Source organism: Passer montanus, unplaced genomic scaffold (genome assembly GCF_014805655.1).
Source record: "Passer montanus isolate IOZ18808 unplaced genomic scaffold, ASM1480565v1 scaffold23, whole genome shotgun sequence".
In the NCBI taxonomy this organism is placed as follows: Eukaryota; Metazoa; Chordata; class Aves; order Passeriformes; family Passeridae; genus Passer; species Passer montanus.
The window spans coordinates 5,081,332-5,098,440 of NW_024366926.1; the positions used below are offsets into that span (position 1 = coordinate 5,081,332).

General features: G+C 42.9%; 1 protein-coding gene across 2 annotated transcripts in view; it reads left to right on the plus strand.

Annotated features, from left to right (window-relative positions):
- The first annotated feature begins 1,439 nt into the window (after positions 1–1,439).
- The window catches only part of GRID2 (glutamate ionotropic receptor delta type subunit 2), a 680,978-nt gene continuing 665,308 nt past the window's right edge, over positions 1,440–17,109 (plus strand). For both annotated transcript variants that reach the window (XM_039710747.1, XM_039710749.1), the window contains exon 1: positions 1,440–1,598. In XM_039710747.1, the coding sequence (XP_039566681.1) occupies positions 1,511–1,598 (88 nt within the window). In that variant the 5' untranslated portion in view covers positions 1,440–1,510. The remainder of the gene's footprint in view (positions 1,599–17,109) is intronic.

Here is a 17,109-nt window from a genome sequence, read left to right on the forward strand (position 1 = left end):
AACCCTGAGCATGAAAAGTGTGCTCTGTTTCCCATAGAAATTTCTCCATTACCTAAAGAGAGGAAGAAAAAAGCTAATTCACTGCTTTAAAGAGCTGTGCAAAATTCCATCAAGAACATAGATAATTAAAGTAATATTAATAGATTTTTAGGTCTTCATTTTCCCCTAGAGGCCAGGTGTCCCTGATTTTTTTTTCCCTTTTCCCCTTCAAGTAATGTCCCTGACTCAGTTGTCAAAGACTGAGAAGCAGAAGTGCCCGTCTAGCTTTGAACTTGATCCCCACAGTGGAGTTACAAGGTTAAATAAATGGCGTGGGTTTTTTAAATTTTATTTTATTATTTTAAACTGAGCATAACACTTCAAAAAGATTTTCTCTCCCCCCTCCCCCAATGTATTTTTAGGCTGTATGCACTCTTGCCTATGTCTGTTCCTTAGTCCCAGCTGAAGATTTCAAGGGAGACGAGGGTTCTATATTGTTTCTCCCTTGTATTGCAGATAGGGGGAGGAGGTGGTTATTAGAGAGAAGCGCTCTCACTCGCTCGCTCTCTCCGTTTCTCCCTCTCTGGCTGATAGCACTTATCTCTCGCTCTCTCTCCTTCTCCTAGGTGATCCATTTCTAGGCAACGTGCTGGCTGGTGCTGGAGCTGCCAGCTCTCTCTGCATCCCACCAGCAAAGCAAGATCCAAAAGCAACCTGCAGACCATCATCTGCTTTCCTCTGCCTCGCTCCGGGTACTCCTCCTCTCGCTTCTGCCCTGTCCAACCACCACCTTGCGCGACAGAGACAGCACGCTGGGCTCCATTGGCAGATTTTTATTTTTTTTTCCTCCAGTTGTGGGAAGCGATTTTTCTAAGCGAAGGGTGGGGGGAAATCTCTGCATTACTATCTGCATTACCTTGAAGTTCACTTTGTTTTTTGGCCTCCGGGGGGGCTTTTCCTGCAGGAATCTGGCTGCCGGGAGCGGGATCGCCTGCTCCCTCGGTCGCCCGCTCCTCCCACCTCGCTGAAGGCGAGCTATTTGCTGCGGGCTCCTGGGGCTTCTCTGGCCAAGAGGGTTTGTGGGTGTCTGCTGGTGTGTGCGTGTCTGCTCGTGTGTGTGCGTGTGTGCCCGTGTGTGCGAGCGTGTGCGTGGTGAGGGCTGGAAGTTGCTGTGCAGCAGCGGGACCGAGCGGATCCCTGGACCCGGCGGAAGGATGGGGATTGTCTGACCAGCAGAGGCGTCTGCTGCCCGCGGCGGCGCCCGGGCTGGATGGATTTGCTGCCGGCGCTCCCAGCAATTCTGGTGCTGCCCAGGAGCCCCGCGAAGTGACGCGGGGTTTCGCCGAGGAGAGAAGCGCTCGGAGCCCCGGGCTCGCTCCCTGACCAGCCGCGGCTCTGCGCCAGCCATCGGGATTTACACGCTCCTCCGGCTGCACCTCAAACTCTTGGGCTTCCTGCGCTGCACTGTCCTCCGCGGCAGCGCCGTTTGGCGAAGAGATCTGTTGTTATAAAGCCTGGACCTCCGGAGGACATGGAAGTTTTCTCCCTCATCCTGGTCGTGTCCGTCTGTTGGACTCGAACCTGGAAAGCGGCGATTGCAGATTCAATCATTCATATCGGTAAGGGGGTGCTGCGCCTGCTGGTGCTGCTGGACACTTTTCCAGCTCTCCTTTGCAACCTTTCCTCTCTTGGAAGGCTTTCCCCCCTCCCCTCCTAGTCCCCACTGTCTTTTATCGCTTGCTCGCTTGCTTTTTTTTTGTTGTTTAGTCCTCTCTTATAATTGCTTTCCACCAGGACCTCAGGCGTCCTCTTTTTCCCCTACTGCGCTGTGTAAAGGTTTCTTGGCGGCGGGCTATGTGCGTGCTTTAGACCTTGAGGTTTTGATGAGGCTGATGATGGGGGCGCCCAGGGCTCGGGCACTTCCCCGGTTCCTCCCCGCCGCTCCTCAGCTCCAGCCAGCTTTCCGCCTGCCCCGGCTCGCCCTCGGCCGGGGGACACCCCACGCCTCCCGGTGTTCCTCACACCACGGTGACAGCCACGCAAAGCCCCCACCCCCCACACTTTTCCCTCCTTCACACCCCCCTCCCCGCCTTCCTCTCCCGCGGCGGAACAGGTGGTTTGGCAACGTGAGCGCTTCCCCTGCCGTGGACGGCTGCGGGGGCGGGGGGCTCCGGCCGTCCGGCACCCCCATCCCGGCCGCCACCCCCGGCCCCGTCTGCGCCTCCCGGAGCCGCCGCTCCCGGCAAAGGCAGCGGCCTCCCCTGCGCCCCGGGGGCAGGGGGCAGCTCGGGTTGATGCCGGTGCACGGCGCTGCCCTCGCTCCCCGTTATCCCGAGCCATCTCTGGCACGGTTGCCCTCGCTGTCGGCGGGCGCATCCCTGGGAAGCGCCGAGCCCCGCTGCCGAGCGGCGCTGGGTTCCCGCGGCTGGAGAGAGCGGGTGGCCCCCCTGCGCCGGCCGGGGATGCTCGGGGAGGGAGAGGAGCGGAGATGGGGAGAGGAGGGCGCTTCCCCCGCGGCCGCTCGCCCATCTGCAGGCGCCGCACGCAGGCGGAGCGGGGGCGGGCGGCCGGCGCCGCGCTGCCCCGGGGAAGGGGCATTTCGGGGCAGGGTCCCGCCGGGGTTCTGGGGAGGTTCCTGCGGCCGTGCCGGCCCCGGCTGTGGGGCAGCTGCCGCTCTACCGGGGCTGGTTTTATAAATATGTCTGCCGGGGCTTGTCGTGGGGATCCGTAGCGGGTTTCTGTGAAAGGGGAAGCGGGGAGAGCGTTTGGAAGCACGGCCGTCAGGAGCTTTCCTGCAGGACCGATTCTGGGGCAGCGGTGCGCCAGCCCTCCGTGTAGCTGTCCCCGAGGCCAGAAGCCAGCGCTCCCCTTAGGTACCGCAACTTTACAGGGGTCAGTCCTTTTGGCTGTGTGAGACTGGAGCAGCAAATACTGCGCGGGGAGGTAGCGCTCTGTGCCCTCCTTTTAAAGGGAGAAGGACTTTTTAAATTCTTCCCAGTTGCAGACTCTTAAAGCGACACTAGGAGACAGTTACGTCTTAGAGTTTCTTTCTTAAGAGCTTGTAGCAAACGGTTACATCCTAGGATTTGGGGGGAAATTTTGACTATGTAGCTTATGAGGAGTTTCTTTGCAATCCACTATTTCGCATTCTCCTGGCTAGGGCAGCGCTGCTGGCCAAGCCGTGTGCCTTTGCACTGCCGCCAGGCGAGACGATAGCATTTCTCCCCTCGCGTTAATGAAAATTTATTTGGTTTACTTCTTTAGTATGATAAATGCAGCACATTTTAATTATTTTTTTTAAATAATGCTGTCAGTGATTAGATACATCAACACAGTAAATCGTCATTGAAAACAAAAAAAACCCCAACAACCCCAACTAGCAGAACCAAAGCAGTTGCTTCTCACACAATTTGTCTTGAGAGACAATTAGTACAGTTGACAAGGGGATTAGCTCTTTTTATAGACTGGTTTATCCTGCCATGAAAATGGCAAACTATATAACTGGTACACAGAGATTTACATCTACTAAAATAAAAAATACTGAAAATAAATTATCTGAAATCAGAACTAACAGTAAATGAGTACACAGCTAAATATGCCAAGTTCGCAGCTCACAGATGAAAATTTGGCCCCAGGTAACACCACTGTATTTTGTGACCTGATCTTCTGACCCTTTTTTGCTTTCTTCCACTTGTATAAAATAAATTAATGTATAAAATATTTAGGCATAAGTAATAAAGTGTATTTATTTAAATGAGTGACAAAAAGCAGTAGCAGGGTACTCTATGAAGAAATTAACTACAGAGGAACTCACAAAGCCAAAGAAAAAAACAAAATGCTCAGTTCAAGGGAAGAGAAATACTACCAGAGGTAGTTCTGATGCCTTAGGCAACAGACAGAATAAATGCATTATCTTTTTTTCGTTCTGCAGTGCTAAGATATTCAAGTGGAATATATTTTCCCATGTTTGAGAGGGGCAGATGGTCATAAGAAATAACATATTACCAGTGCATAACTATTTTCCTAATAGTACGTACTTTTTTCAATATAATGCACAGACTCTCTTGCTTGCCTATATTTTATGTGTTTCCTGCAAAAGGATGCTTTCTGTCTCAAAATATTTTATCAGTCCTCTTTTAGACAATGCCAAAAAAACGTTACAATTTAGTGAGTAGGCATTAACGACTTGGTGATGTCAGTGGGAGGGATACAGTGACTGGTATCTATGATAATGCCTTTTCATATTACTGTTTTCTGTGTACAGATTCTGCTTTTGATCTCTAGAGAAGGTCTGTGCATGTTTACATGTGCACATTTAAAAAGAAAGGTTTTCCTGTATCATATTTTAAACATTGGTAGAGCTGCTTATAGTCTGTACGTTTCTGCTGCCCTGCTATTATAAATAGGAACTGGCAGTTCAGAAAGACTACATTAAGCACTCTTGTGAAAATGGTGAAATGAATCGACTCCACTATAATTTTCCTTACCCTTATGTAAAAGAGAAAGGGGCAGGGTTACCATGTCAAAACTGTGCAATCCTGTATTATGCTGCTTCTCTCAGCCCATGCATTGATTGAGTAATTTCATCAGTCCCACATTACTTGATTGCTTAGAAGTTTCCTAATGATCTGTATGCTGTAGGAAGAATCTGAAAGTCGTGAGTGGAATGGTAATGATTCTGTGTTTTATGAGGCTATTCAAAAAGTCGCTCTGATTTATGTAGCTCGAAAGCTCCCAAGTCTTTGAGATTAGCTACGCTGCCTGATATTTCCTTCATACATCAGTCGTCCCACACTCCCCACTCCCTAAACAGGAGTTTAGAACAGTGTTTTAATTAAGCAGGGATTAGGTGGCATTCCTTGTCAACCGCACAATTTGGGTATGCTTTGTATCTTCTACTGCTGATAGTCTCATGCTTTTATATTTTGTACTTTGTGCTCATTATTTTCCCCTGACAAATACATAGTAATACATCTGTTCATGCTTATGGATTTCCTATTATGCCTATGGAAACACATAGGCAGATATATGTGTATTAGGTGCTGCAAAACCACCTAGGGCAGCAGGCACATAGTGTGGTACAAAAGTTTTGCTGAAAAAATACTCTACAGTATTTTTGAAGGCTAATATAAGTCAGCCTCCCTGATTACCTGAAGTTTGTTTTTATGTTTATCAGTAACTTTAGTCATACACAGTCAACTGTGTACTGCCTTGGCTTTTTTAATTTTAATGGATATAGTTATGTATGATATATGTTTCTACATATAATTATATGTCTGGTTTTAATGTATTTATAGATGTCATTTTTGCTTCCTGAAAGAGAAAATCAGTTCTGCCCTTACCTTACTCCTCTCAGCTTTTAGACTTTGTAGGCCAGGACTGCTGCATTCCTTTTGTTGGACAAGTTCCCAGCATTGCTGGGTCCTGAGTTTTGGCTCACACCTTTAAGCTCTTCTGTACCATATTATCAAGGCAATTCCAGCATGGGGTCTATTGCTTGTTTCTTCTCTTGATATTGGTGGTGACTAAAATGTAATTTTTTTCTGTGAAGGAAAGGGATTCTGGTTTTTTGGTGGGATGCCTGTCTCATTTCTTCTTGTAAGCTGATGTGCTACAGTGCAGCTGGGGTTGTGTTGTGAATTGGTAATAGGAATTTAATTTGCTGTGCTATTGGTGAAGCCTCATTAGGAGGTATGTAGTGTACGCCACTAACTGTTCATCACAGTACTCTCACATACATTTGTAAAGCACAAGAGAAGCAAGCAAAAGAGGATTTATTAAAAACAAATAAATCTCTGTGTGCCTGTAGTGCCTGCAGGGGTGCACTCAGGTCCCTGTTGTCCCTGCTCTAGGATGTGAGAAGGTTACTTGCTTATTTTAAACACGCCTCTGAGTGGGGACCTGGAACCCGGTGTGCTGGGGCTGAGCAGCCAGGAGCTCTGTTAGTAACTGTTCTACTTAAATGCTCAAACTCTCTGCTTCTGTGTGCCTTATTTCCGAAACACTTTCCCAGGTGCTTGGATTTGTGGCAGCACTTCAGTCCCTGTGAGGTGTGTTAGTTACTCTGTAGCTAAAGAGGGATGACTTTGCATGCCACGGATTAGGGTTTGCCATCATCCAAAGGAATGTTTGCCATTAGGTGTCACTGCTTTCTGGAGTGTTTCATCATCAGGGCCTGATCCAGAGTTTGTCATAATCCAGGTGAGTGGCTACATTGACTTCAGAAGATTTTAAACTGAGCCTGTGGATTGCTGACCACAGCAGGCAGCTCCTTTGCATGTTCTTAAATAACTCTTAGTGTTACATCAGGTTCTTTGTCCTTGATAACGGCAGAGGGAAAAAAAAACCAAAACCAACCATCCGTTTTCAAGTGGTGCCCTAACAAATGTCTGACATGGCAATCACTGCTGCTGCTCTGTGCTCTCACATGACTACTTATGGATGCACTGAGCCTTTATTCTCACAATGCCATCTTGGAAAAAACACACTGGAGAAAAATCTTTCAAGACTGTGACTACATAAACCTACCAACTAAGGTTCATTTAACTTAATGAACAAAGGCATTAAGTATGGTTCTCTTCCACTCCCTGGCCCTGGAAAGCAAGTGGTATTGGCAAGAGATGACTTCTGTAAGCCATTAGGTTACTCCCTAGATATAGACTTGAACTTACATCATTTTCTTCCATTTGATATATAGCTATCTATAATCTACCATGACAGCCTGGTTTTGGCTGAAATTTATTGGAGGCTTTTGCCTTTTGAGTTGAGGTTTCTATTTTCACTCTTTGTTACTGCTACTCCACTGCTTGATTTTTTTTTCAGCACAGTAAAAAATGGTTTCAAAAACAGTTAATGTGAAAGAGTAGTTCTATTTAACTATCGGTTTTGAATAAATTTTCTTAATTACCTGGTTTATATATGAGAAGATGGTAACATTCTTTCCATCTACACACACTCCAAACATATTTTTGTTTTTATCTTCAGTGTTTAAAAACTTACTAGGAACAGATAATTACCATTGATGTTTGGACTTACAAGTGACCAATAAGAAAAGGAAAAAAGTATTCTAATATTTTGAGCAATTATAAGAAAATTATCAAACTTTGAGCACACGTTTTGCACATATATTATGATACATAGTATGTGCCAAAGATTGATTTCAGGTGATACATTAGTAATGAGGCAAATTCAGATACCTTTCTGCATCTGCAAATTCAGTTGTCACTTTTTTTTTTTTCTTTTTTCGGTTAGATTTGAATTCCAGAAGAAGTCTGTTGTTATCTAAGCTGGTGTAATTTTGAAGAAAACTTTTATTTCAGATTCAGGCTTGGCTTGTGTGTCAAAGCAGCTCCACACCTGTGCATCCCATAAACCTTAAAGTCCAGTTCATAGCTGTGCTCATACTCACACCCATCTATGAGAACCCGAAATACAGTTTGTGCTACCTAGAAGTGCCAAGAGACAACTATGACTGTCACAGCCCAAAAGCAAAGCACAACAGGCAGGTTGCTGGCACCCTGACAGAGTGGCTGGGAGCTGCTTGTGCTGTGCTCATGTTTCTTTGATGTGTTGTGTACCCCAGGCTTGCAGTGTAGCCACTGGCTTCCTACAGGGTTTCCTGCACACGGATGCCCTTCCTCTCCTTCTGTGGTGTGACATTATCCTCCTACACCATGTATTATGTCCATGAGGGAGTAGTTGCTGTCCTGTTGCTTGCAGTAGTTACCAAAATGAGCTGTGTTGGCTTTTTTCATAGTAATGTTGTCTATGGTTTCCTTGCTTCTCTAGGCTAGCAGACTGTATTGGAAAAGGTGCAATACTGAAGGGGTGCAGTGTGACATGTGGCATGGGATGTGTGCTAAAGGCATGTTGGATAAGTTTGGTGGAGTGCTGGTTAATTCATCCTCAAAATCAGGTAGGGAAGGCCTGGGTAAAGCCTTCTGGGCGCAGCTTTTAGCTGACTTGTGCATTTGAAGCAGCACGTGGAGAAGAGGAAGTGCTGTTGTCACCCATTACAGAAGCAGAATATAATTTTGTATTCTTGTCATAGTAATTTAAACATCTAGACTGAAATGGAAGCATTTAGAGGAGGAGTGAGTGAGGAAAAGGTGTCTTTCTTGCTGTATCTTTCTGGATTTCCCAGGAGCACCGTCAGGGCAGTTTCCTCTGCTGTTCTTCCATACAAGTGTCAGGCTTTGGTTTCCGGTTGTTGTTGGCCAAGCAGTTGTGAGAGCTGATGGAGTAAGGGAAAGATTCTCCTGTGCCTGCAACCACTATAATTAATAAAGGCTTATGTGACTTGGAGAGTCGTAAGTGATCTCTCTAACGGTGAGGACACAGGCTGAAATTGAAGGTTAGTAAATGAAATGTGCTGGTGTTTGGATGACAGTTCTGAAATCTGGCAAGGGAGCACATTTGATGTTGTGCACTGCTGTAATTTTGTAAGGTTCAGAATTTATGTCCTAGTTTCAGTGATAATATACTTAGTTCAGAGAAGGAGGTATTTTGTGTTCTGTATTGTACCACAGAGTGCACTTCAGCTGGAGAGACTTCTTCCTGCTTTGGTCTGGGACTCACCACAAAAGCTCAAGGAAGGGATATTCTGAGAACTGTAAGTGCTGTACTAAATGAAAAAAAAAAAAAAAAAAGAGAAGCACTCATAAAAAGTGACACTTACTTAATGAGAAAGGATAATAGAGTATCTACAGCATTTCTGTGTAGTTATGGTCGAAGAGGTGGAACAGAGACTATTACTCTAGTTTAAGTCAACTGTAAACTGATGGATTTGTAAGAGCAGGGTTAGATGTAAAGTAGATTTCCATTATACACATTAGTTGTGGAATGATGATGGAGTTGGGTAGAAAAGATGAAAGGGAAAAAGTTTCTTGGAAGTTGTGCTGGGTTTATCTGACAAGCTCTATATACTCAAGAGGAAATTGAAAAAGAAAATTAGTAAAAATGCAGGGAGGGGAAGAAAATAAGATATCAAAGGCAAAAGACACTAGTTCTGTCTGTTTCTATTTCTTTGGGAGCTGTATAATGTTCCTGCAAATGCTATGCTCAATGGAACCAGAAAGGGAAAAAAATGTCAGGCTACAGAATTTAAATGAGGAGTTATATGTGTATTTTAATGTATCAGATAACACTCTGTGCTGAAATGCTAATTATTCCTAATTGTTATATTTGCTTTACCCATGAATAAAATATCACATATCTAATAAAATATGCAGTGAAAATAACTGTAAAATTCCTCTTGGAGCCTTTCATGCAGATTTAAAGGATTTAATACCTTATTTTTTCATTGCTTTTTAAAACATTAACTTTCTGTAATCAGTTGGATTGCTAAGGCCAATATCCAGTGAACCTAACAATAATTGCTTGTTTTGCAGAACAATTTTTTGTTAGTCCAACCATATCTTTCTCAGAGGCTTAAATCGAGTTGGTGATTTCATTATAATAATTCACTTGTGATAAATCAAAATCAAATAGAACCGCTCCAGTGCTGTGGAAAGGAGCTCTGGAGAGAACAGAGGATGGCAGAACGGCAGACCTGAATGCCAGGCATGGATTTGCTGTGCCAAATTTTAACATACACGGATATATCAATTTTTCAAACCCATTTTTAGGTAGAGAAATGTAACTTTGCACAGGGTGGGCTTCCCTGCCTTGGGAGGCCAACTCCAGACCCGTGTTTGGGACCCAAACCTGATGACAGACTTGCTTTGGTTTTAAAGCATGCAGGAACTCATCTCAGTCAAGTTCAGGCTCCTGAGATATATCAATTTTTCAAACCCATTTTTAAGTAGAGAAATGTAACTTTGCACAGGGGGGCTTCCCTGCCTTGGGATGCCAATTCCAGACCCATGTTTGGGACCCAAACCTGATGACAGACTTGCTTTGGTTTTAAAACATGCAGGAACTCATCTCAGTCAAGCTCAGGCTCCTGAGCCTTTGGGATGTTTTGAAGATGTCAGTTGTATTCCTCAGGTGCCAAGACACCACTGCAGAGTTATCTCACTGATTACAGTCACTATTAAAATGCCTCTGGCTGGGCTGAAAGCACAGTGGGGGTATCTCCAGACCAAACATCACTAAGCAAGGATGTTGCTTTTATTTATCCTTTGCCTTCTTGCAGTCTTTATAATGTTCAACTTAAATATTTCAGAAACATTTTAAAACCATGTCATGTACTAGAGGGTTGTCAAAGGGAAGAAGACAGTGAAAAAGACACAGTTCTTGATCAGTGAAGCCACTGATCAAGAGTGGTGGCAGTGTGTGGCCAGTGGATTTGCATTTTTAAATGCAAGTGAAAATGATAGCTATTTTAGGTCATATTAAAATACATTAATTGCTCACATTAAATATTAAAATATGAGGTCATAGCTATTTTAGGTCATATTAAAATACATTAATTGCTCTCTTCTACTGTTTCTATTAGTTTCTTTCTCTCTCATATTCCAGGTTCATGGCAAGAAGTTGTGATGTTCACTGTGTTCTGTGCTCTTAAATATCTGCTTTTAATATCCAGGAAGGAAAAAGTTAAACACACCATAACACAGATACCTATTATTTGGATAAAAACTGTTTTTTCTTTGGAAATTTCTCTGCAATTCCACTTATTTGGTTTTAATTCTTAAAGGTAGTCTTCCTTCGGCTTTCCTCTTTGTGAATAAATATGCTGAAGCAGTATTGAAGTATATCCACTAATGCATTTGCTATAAATAGCTTCAAAAATTTACTATTCTGGAGCTATTCTAGCTCCATGCTACAGGCTGATAGCAAGCACTGGGGTATGTATTAATAATGTATGTATATACAATATATAAATACACACTTTTTCATTAATCAGAAGACTATGCTTACTGAAAATACTTGACTGGATATTTCTCTAATTTGGGATGGCATTAGTTTCCACCCTAAGTAACAACATGAAGATTTGGGAGGCTTTTTGCTTGCAGGCAGGAAGCCGTAACATTAATACAAGTCTTGAAATGGCACCCCACTGTGCTGGAAGCTGTACCAATATAAAACAAAAAGTTGGCTGTCAGGAGATTTGAAGCTGAAGTGAAAGAAAGGGCTTGGATCTCTCTGCAGCTCGGTTTGTACACCTGGAGACTCGTGTGTCTTTTGAGAGGCAGATTCACTCATTCGTGTTTGGGAATGATCATTTTGGGTACAAAGAGATGAAAGCAGGTAGAAATGTCTACAGGGATGTCCTGTCAGGGCAGATGCTGCATGGCTGATATCAAAAGTTCCTGATCTGGGGCTGAGGTAAAAGAGCTGACAAGAAATGAAGGGCAGCAATGTGTTTATAATTATTACCTACAATATGTTATTGCCAGTAACATTGATAAAATTGGCCCAATAGAAGAAATCATTACCTCATCAGCTGCCACTACGCTACTCTCTGGGTTATGGGAAGTAATATCCATGCCCACTCTCACTCTCTGTCTCACTTAGACAAATATTTCATAGTACAGTTTTGGAAGACTAGGAAGGAAGATCTTTTGAGAGGCAGATTCACTCATTCATGTTTGGGAATGATCATTTTGGGTACAAAGAGATGAAAGCAGGTAGAAATGTCTACAGGGATGTCCTGTCAGGGCAGATGCTGCATGGCTGATATCAAAAGTTCCTGATCTGGGGCTGAGGTAAAAGAGCTGACAAGAAATGAAGGGCAGCAATGTGTTTATAATTATTACCTACAATATGTTATTGCCAGTAACATTGATAAAATTGGCCCAATAGAAGAAATCTTTACCTCATCAGTTGCCACTACGCTACTCTCTGGGTTATGGGAAGTAATAACCATGCCCACTCTCACTCTCTGTCTCACTTAGACAAATATTTCATAGTACAGTTTTGGAAGACTAGATAGGAAGAAAACACCCCTTTTTTGGAGAGTGGAACAATGTATGTTGCAAAAATCCCTTCTTTGTTTAAAAGAGATAGATAAATATAGTCAGTGATTCTGAAAGTATCTGCAGCCTCCTTTGGTAATCCCGTTAAGTTTTTGTATTGCTGTGGAAATATTATTGAAATAATCTAGAGAAATTATTATCCAGCTCCTCAAAGTAGCTGTCCTGTTCTAGAATTGGATTGCATCCTAGAGATATATGAGAAATGCTCATTTACTTGAAAAAGTTCTCCCATTTTTGGCAGTGTTGCAAAGAGTGTAGGGTCTGTGTTAAATAAAATGGCTGAAGGCAGTGGATAGGGAAAAAAAAAATTTCTCTGCCACAGAGCTGCTGTGGGAGCAGGACTGCTGTGGGGAATGTTCTGTTGATGACTTCTATGTGGGAGCTTTGGAAAATGATTAGAGGGTTGTGTTTAACATTGGTAGGAGTTGGCTGGGTGGTGGAGGGGTGCAGGAAACATTTGGAGGGGTTAGCATGAGTGATGGGCAGTGCAGGATACCTTCAGGGAATAGCAGGAAATGTTACGTGGTTTGGAGACTGGGCTTTATATTTGGGGCAGGCCTTGTAGGGGAGGTATATGTCTAAACATATGAGAAAAGTTGGGAAATCCAGAAGAACAAGATACTGGAATGGCACAAATATTACTGAAAAGCTTAATAATATAATGCAAATGGTGCTTTGAGAACAATATAGCTAGAAGATAATATTAACTTTTACAGAAACTAAATTACAGATTAGAAAATAGGATTGTTTCTCCCTGTCTAGCCTCTATAGTTTTACCATAAAGCATTTGATTTGCGTGATAGGTCTTAATTTTTTGGGGTGTTTTCAGCCAATAATTGTACCTGGTTACTTGGCAGAGACGTAAGATCCATTTTACCTTTGTATTGTTTAATACCATTGTACACAGATGTAGAGAATGAGTACTGAAGTGTCAGCTTCCACTCCTCTCCTCCCAGGGTCACTCTGAGTGTGTTGTGCCTTCCTGTGCCTTGGCACTATCTTAGCATTTCCATTCACAGGCTGGTCTGTACCTTGCCTCCTTTTAAACTCAGCTTCTGTGGCTGGTGAGTAGGAGGAAGGGATGCACACAGCCACAGCTCCTGCTCCATTGACTTTTGACCTAATTTAGGGAGGGAGGAAAGGGTAGATAATGCAGCCTGCTTCTGGATGCACAGCCTGCTGTGACTTTCAGGGAATGAGGGGGCGAGTGCTAGCTTTCTCCTCGTCTCAAATAGCTGCATAGCTCGCTTTAAAAGTTACACCTTTCTTCAGTGAAACTCCAGAGTGGTGAGTGGATCTCCTTTCACACTCATCTCGTGGCATATGTCCTCATTTGGTCTGGTTTTCTGTCAACATCTACCTTGTCCAACCCCCATTCAAGGCAGTGAAGGCACAGCCAGTGGCTTGTGTTTCCTATAAATGAGACACATTAAGAATTGGGACAGTAGTGTTTTGGAATGTTTTTCTGTTTGAGATCAGTGATCTCTAATAACAGGGAATGATGTATGGAATGGCGAAGTCAATACCTCCTCAGGGAAAGGTAGATAATGATAGCATTTGGAAACTGCTGTTGCTGAAAATCATCTTCTCAGGATTTAGTAATTAAAAAAAAAAAAGAACAAAAGTCTGTTCGTTAAAGTACTGTGGGGTTGGAGGTTTTTTAGCACTTTTTAAAGGGATGCATTTCCCCCCCATTTTTTGTAAGACTGCCAAATGCCCCTGAGGCTAGAATTAATTGTCTCTTTGTGTTGAGTCAAGTAAGGAGTACAAGTGTTTTCAGAAAATACTAGGTTTACAGACTTCCATAGACAACATGAAAGGGAGAGAGGGGCTAACTTTCTATAAACAAGGTCCTTGCATCATTTTGTACCACTAACTTGGAGTAACAAGTAGAATATTGAAATTTCTGGTGTTGGAGCTTTGGAAGCTGTTGGAAACATCCCCGGTGCCCTCATCCCTTCATTGTGACTAATCCTCCCTTCAGAACAAGCGTGTGCCAACTTCTTTTGCTCTCACCTCCAGGCATGTGCAATGAGTAAACAAATGTCTGCTCCTCAGAAGTAACCAGCATTTGGGTTTTTTGAGAGAGGTTCAGGAGCAGGGGCCATGGAGATGTATGTTGTTGTCAGCATTGCTTTAGTAATAGAACAGAGGTTTCTTGTTATGGTTCATTTCACAAATTCCCCCTGACCATTTTGGATATGAAAGTATTTTATCATTTTTTAATACTGCTATTTCAAAGGCCACTTCTTAAAATGGATGGAAGCCAGAGGATGGCAGCAATTGTAGATGCAAGCTTTGAAATGGCCCTTTTATGGAGGGGTTTGAGCAGTAAGTTGTGGAGCCGTTGCATTAAAATTCCAAAGTGTTAACTTAAATGTAATAATGCTCTGACAAAGTGCTACTACCATCTGCTAGTGAGAATCAGTAATATTTTAAAATCTCCATAATTCCCAGAAAGAGCAGAGGAGTCATGGCGTGAAGAAAAGTCCAACTCTAAATTAGTATTTTAGTTCAGGAAGTTGCAAACTCTTTGTGGGGACCACTGACTATTAGAGATTTTGTGTCACACTCTCAGCTCACATAAGGGAGTAAATATTTGTGGTGTATGACTAGAATGGTGCCTGTTTCTATTTTTTCCAGCTTGGTCCCCAATTTTGAGGCAGAATCCTTTTTATTTACAACCACTTCTCATTCACATCACAGCAAAAATTGAGTGGTAACTGCAAATACAGTTTGCATGGTAAAATAACAAGGGAGTGTGCTCCCCATGGATATGTAAAAGGCTTCATTCCTTACGATGTAACTTCTGTGTACTGGGAGGCAGTTCAGTGTTCCTATGGGGTGTTGAACACCACCTGACCACTCAGCCCATTCTGCAACGTGCAAGTTGGTCTGCACTGAAGAGTATTATCTGTGGCTGGAAATATTCTTGGTACCAGAACATCTCCATCCCTAGACTTCTCTCAGCTGAACATGCAGAAGTAATTCAGCTTCTAGTAAGAAGAGGGTCTGACCAGTGTTCTATTCCAAAAGCCAGTTTAACTTACTGATGTCTGTTAGGAAGTGGTTTTTGTATCAGCAATAAAGCTACTTTACTTATATTAGCAAACAGCCACATCTTGCACAATATTTAAAGAAGGGAGTACAAAGAGAAATCTAGTAATGACAAACTCTGCATAGCTGTGGGATTGTCCAGTTTAGGATTTTGGAGATCCATGCATTTTTTAAACATTCCATTTGAGAAGAAAAGGGAAAATGTGGCCAAGAAGCAGCTTTTTTCGTGTCTTTCTCTTCCCCCTCCTAAAAAGGATTCACTGAGTTTTGTCTACTCAGAGTCTTGCATGGACTATAACTAATATTCTTAGCTTGCTCTGCACATAAGTTGTTCATATCTCATTAAATAATCTTCATCAGCATTTCTTGCTGAGGTACGGGTACCGTGTATATGTCCATAGGCCTGCTGGAACAATGGCCATGTGGTCAATGTAGCTAAGAAAGGCTAAGTCAAATTCTCCTCAGTTACAAACCAGTTCTACCCTGCATTATTATTTTGCATTATTTTCTTTTTCCATGCTAAAAGTACAACTGATACTGACTTTGTGTTTGAGAAAATCAAGTCTTTCAGTTGTTATTTTGGTTGTAAAGATCTTCACCTCTTCCAAAGTGCCGCTCAGAAACCTTGTTTTTCATGTAGACAGGCTGATTACCCATCAAGTTACTTGTTTGAGACAAGTAACTTTAAGTCCAGGATGAATGAAAGATTTCTTGGCTGTCTGTAACTCAATTCAAGGAACTGTGTTGTCTTGTACTATCACGAGTGGTATTTTGGTTTATCTGATGTGAGAGAGGGAGTGCAGAGAGAGACCTTCTATTGTGTTAGCAAACATCTGTGTGAGGCAGAGGGAACAGAGACTGTTTGAGCTGTGAGAATGTGATTTTACCATAACAATATTCTTGTCATGCTCTTGCTTTTTGCTTAGACAGGTTTTTGTTTCCTTTCATACCTCATGCATACAGAGAAATAAAACCAGACGGATTTTTTTGCACATTTACAGTGAATAATGGGCTGATGAAATAGAATTGGCCAGTCCACAGTTGTCAGTCGATAAAGCTGCCCCTTGAAGGGATCTCTGTTTTTCATGACTGGATGCTGAGTAATCTCTGCCGGGTCTGGCACGTGGAGACCTGCATGAAAACGAGGCCAGATGCATTTCCACATAATTTTCACTGCTTATCTGCTTGTATGTAAATGTTTATCTTGCCTCTTAAAACTGTTTCAATACTAAGAGATTCAAAGCACATATGAGCAGGAGCTGAACTTTATTAAGAAGAAACTCGTGATAGGGCTAAGGAGGCCAAACTCTACCTCATAAATCTTTTTGAAAGGACTCAAAGCAATTTCTAGCAGCTATCTTTTTTGATCCCTCTTATTCCCAGCATCTTGACAAAGAATGAGATTGCTTTCACCAGGAGTGAGGGAAGCACTTTTTCTAGCACCAAAGAGTAAGGGGCAAGGTAGGAGGTGGTTGGTGATATGGTTCAGGTCTTCATGAATTCTTGCCTCCTTAATGACTGAGTATAAAAATGGAAGACTGCTGTGCAAGGCACATGTTTGTTGTCTGCTTCTTCTTTTAGAATCATTGGAATTTTCTTAAAACTGTGCAGAGAGGTATTTTGTGTGATTTAAAATAAAAATTTAGATGTGCTCAGAAACACAGTGGTTACTGCAAATGGTAACTTTTTGGTAATCTACCTCTGTTTGTAAATAAACAAGTGTCTTTTTTAAAGCGTGATTAGCAAAAGGCAGAGTAGCCTTTTGTGTTTTGGGTAGCCTAAAAGTGTTTTGGGTCTAACTGGCACAAAACTGAGAGTGAGTTCACACAGGAATATCCTGATACAATTTCCTGAGGAGTCACTCATGGCAGCTGCACCAGTTCATAGCTGGGCAGGTGTAAGGTTCTCCTCCTTTCTTTAACCTTCTCACCAAAACAACTTGGATGTACTCCTGGCCACCCCTGACTACTCTGTTTTGTGTATGTAGTTGTCTGCCTATCTCATTCCCAACAAATTTATCTCATCCCATCCCATGCTTCCACTTACTTTGCTGCCACAGAAACCACTTCCAGAGGACAGTGAAAGCGTTACCTGCATGCCAGCAGTTTCTTGTGCTCGTGAGTTGCCAAGAAAGGAAAATTCTCTGCCACTT